Genomic DNA, 3,132 nt, shown 5'->3' on the forward strand with positions numbered 1-3,132 from the left:
AACACATATTTGATATCCATTTGATAGATAGACCAAATAGTTGTTATTCATAATACCAACGACTAGTCTAATGGTTTTAACTCTATCAACCATTGAAAATACCTCTTCAAAATTTATTCCATCTCTTTGCAAAGATCCCTTTGCAAATAATCGAGCCTTATGCTTGATTAGTTCACCCTTGGGATTTGCCTTGAGTTTGAACACCCATCTTACACCAATCGGCTTCATTCCATCAGGTAGATTAACTAACTCCCAAGTATTTTTTCCTCAATCGAATATAGCTCCTACTTCATAGCACAAGTCCACTTTGGATCACTCAAGGCCTTTTCCATCTTAACAGGTTCGGATTCGGCAATAAGTGTAAAATGGAGAAAATCACCATCATCACTGACTTTGTTGTCTCGGAACATCTCACAATATTGGAGTCTTGGAGGAAAACCTCTTTTCCTTGTTGATCTTCTCATATTTTCTTTAATTCAGGCTTCGACAGAGTCTGGTTCTACACTCTCAAACTCTACAAAATCTAGATTTTCAATGTTGTAACTGATTACAACTTTTATGTAGCCGGTCACAGGTTAGTGCAACTCTTTAATTTTGTCAAAAATGAATTCTTGGCCAATCACACCCCTTTTGTTTGCTGCATCATACAATTTTTAACCTCCAGTGGAATGATATCCGACATGTATCATCAATGCTCCCTTGTCATCCATCTTTTTTCTAAGCTCCCCCGGCAAATATCAATACTCTATGAAACCAAAAACTCTCAATTGGTTCAGATTCAGTTTGAATCTAGGCCATGCCTCTTCCATTGTTATCGTCTCAAGCTTTTTTATTGAACACTTATTCAACACATAGGAAGTTTTTGGATACCGTTTATCCCCATAACTCCTTCGGCAAGTTCTTCCATTCAACATGCTTCTCACCATGTTCATAATTGATTTATTCTTTCTTTCGGCAACACCATTTTGCTGCGGAGTGTAGGGTGGCACTACCTCATATACTATCCCCTCTTGATTAAAAAAATTCCCAAAGTCATTTGATACATATTTGCCTCCACCATCTATTTTGAGAACTTTGAGCTTGTGGTCGGTTTGTCGTTCAACCATGGAGTTGTGGCAGCTTTGTCTCTTGTTGTCGATGAATGTGATAAAATATATATTTCCACCAATCGAGTCAACTTGCATTGGTCCACAAACATCAAAATACACCACCTCAAGGTGATTTTTGGTTCTACAACCTGCATCCTTTCTGAATTTACCATTATGTTGCTTTGCTTTCACACATTCTTCACAAATTCCAGCCGGTATGTTGATCAATGACAAACTCGTTACCATTTCGCTCTTTTGCAATGCATTAATATCTCTAAAATTGATATGCCCAAGATGATAGTGCTATTGTAGCAAGACACCTATGCTCCATCACCTTCAATTCAATCTTAAAGGTTCTATTGGAAAACATACGAGCTTTTAAGACCAAAACCCTATTTGAATCCATTACGCGTAGCACCTTGTTCTTCATGTGAATCTTGTTACCCTTATGAAGCAATTGACCAATACTTAGAAGGTTACCCTTTATTCCTAGAATGTACAGTACATATTTGATCAAGGAATTTACACCATCTCTTCTCATGATCACAACATCATTGATCCCATCGACTGCTAAAATGGTGTCATCCGCGAACTTCACTTTGTTCTTCATGGCACAATTGATTTTAACAAACCAATTATTCCTCCCCGTCATATAAGTAGAACATCCAAAATCCAAGTATCATTCTTTGATGCACTAAACTCCCTCTTTCGCACTTATTATAATGTTTTTTGCTGCCCGTAACCAGTTACATCATGTTTCTATAGCATTCTCGAAACTGCTGCTATTGTCCCGCAGCCTGTTGCTGCAGTATTCTCCGTCTGTGATCATGACCAAGAGTGTGTGTGTGTGTGTTATCCTCATCAAACTCTTGTCTTGCAACCTTTACTTCATTCCCTTGAGGTTCTTTCTTATTCGCGTTACACTCTCTTGCAAAATGGTTGAACTTTTGACAATTAAAGCATTGTATCTTGCTTCTGTCAATCTTTTCCCTTTCACCTTTAAAGTTTCCTTGACCAGCATTCTTGTTGCAGTTTCTATCACCCTTTTGACAATTCGAATTCTTGGAACTTTGGAACACTCTTCCACTAAAATTCAAAAATCCCCTTTACCCGTCATGAGCCATTTTCCTTTCGACTTCTTGTTCTTCTCATTGAAACTACCTTGCAAAGCAATCTCCGCTTTTGCCTTGTCACTATTTCTCTCCTCCATCCTTTTCTCATGAGCCTCAAGAGAGCTTTGTAGCTCCTCTTTGTTCATCATCGCAAGATCCCTTGATTATTCAATTGCCAATACTATGTTGTCAAATCTTGTCGTCAAAGAGTGCAAGCTTTTCTTGACAACATTCTTCTCCGCAACAAATACTCCACATGCTTATATTTGGTTCTCCAATCGAGTAGTTCTCGTCACGTAATCGTATATTGTCTCATTTTACTCCATTTGAATTAATTCGAGTTGACGTTTATGAGTTTGTAACCTCACAACCTTTGCCTTATCAGTCTCTACATATGCCTTTTCCAAGATTTCCCATGCTTGATTCGATGATTCGCAATCATCAAATTTCTTAAGGTTGTCACTATCCACATATTAATGGATCAAAAATAATTGTTTGAAATATTTATTCTTCTCTTTCTTATGTGTTTTTAGCTGTGCATCTGTTGCACCTTCGACAAGAGGATTCACCCCATTCTTGATCTCTTCAAGAACATCTTGGTAGACAAATAACACTTGTATTTGATTGCACCATTTGTCCTAATTCTTCTTATTAAGGACATGTATGTTTATAGGGGTTCTTTCATGGAAGACAAAATTCATGTTGCACACTAGGTATTTGATGGGTCGAACTAGACTCTTGATATCAAATGTTTGAACTTGGAATCACTTGGTTGGTGAAAATGGAGAGTTTGAATATGGATTGTGAGAGAGATAGAGAGTTAGAGAGAGAAAGAGTAATTAAGGGTGAAAATATTTTCATTAAATTTGACAACCATATCTCCAAGGAATTTATATGTTTACAAGTGGATTGTGATACAAGTAACAAGCCAA

The 3,132-nt window shown here is 37.3% G+C and overlaps 1 protein-coding gene across 1 annotated transcript; it reads right to left on the bottom strand.

Annotated features, from left to right (window-relative positions):
- Positions 1-1,362: 1,362 nt before the first annotated feature.
- LOC131619552 (uncharacterized) lies at positions 1,363-1,740 on the bottom strand. The gene has a single exon (XM_058890640.1). The coding sequence runs from the start codon at positions 1,738-1,740 to the stop codon at positions 1,363-1,365; it is 378 nt and encodes a 125-aa protein (XP_058746623.1).
- Positions 1,741-3,132: the final 1,392 nt, after the last annotated feature.

Source organism: Vicia villosa, linkage group LG7 (genome assembly GCF_029867415.1).
Source record: "Vicia villosa cultivar HV-30 ecotype Madison, WI linkage group LG7, Vvil1.0, whole genome shotgun sequence".
Taxonomy (NCBI): domain Eukaryota; kingdom Viridiplantae; phylum Streptophyta; class Magnoliopsida; order Fabales; family Fabaceae; genus Vicia; species Vicia villosa.

Excerpts from the sequence above, each read along its gene's own strand:
- LOC131619552 (XM_058890640.1), bottom strand. The coding sequence starts at position 1,740 with ATGACGGGGAGGAATAATTGGTTTGTTAAAATCAATTGTGCCATGAAG.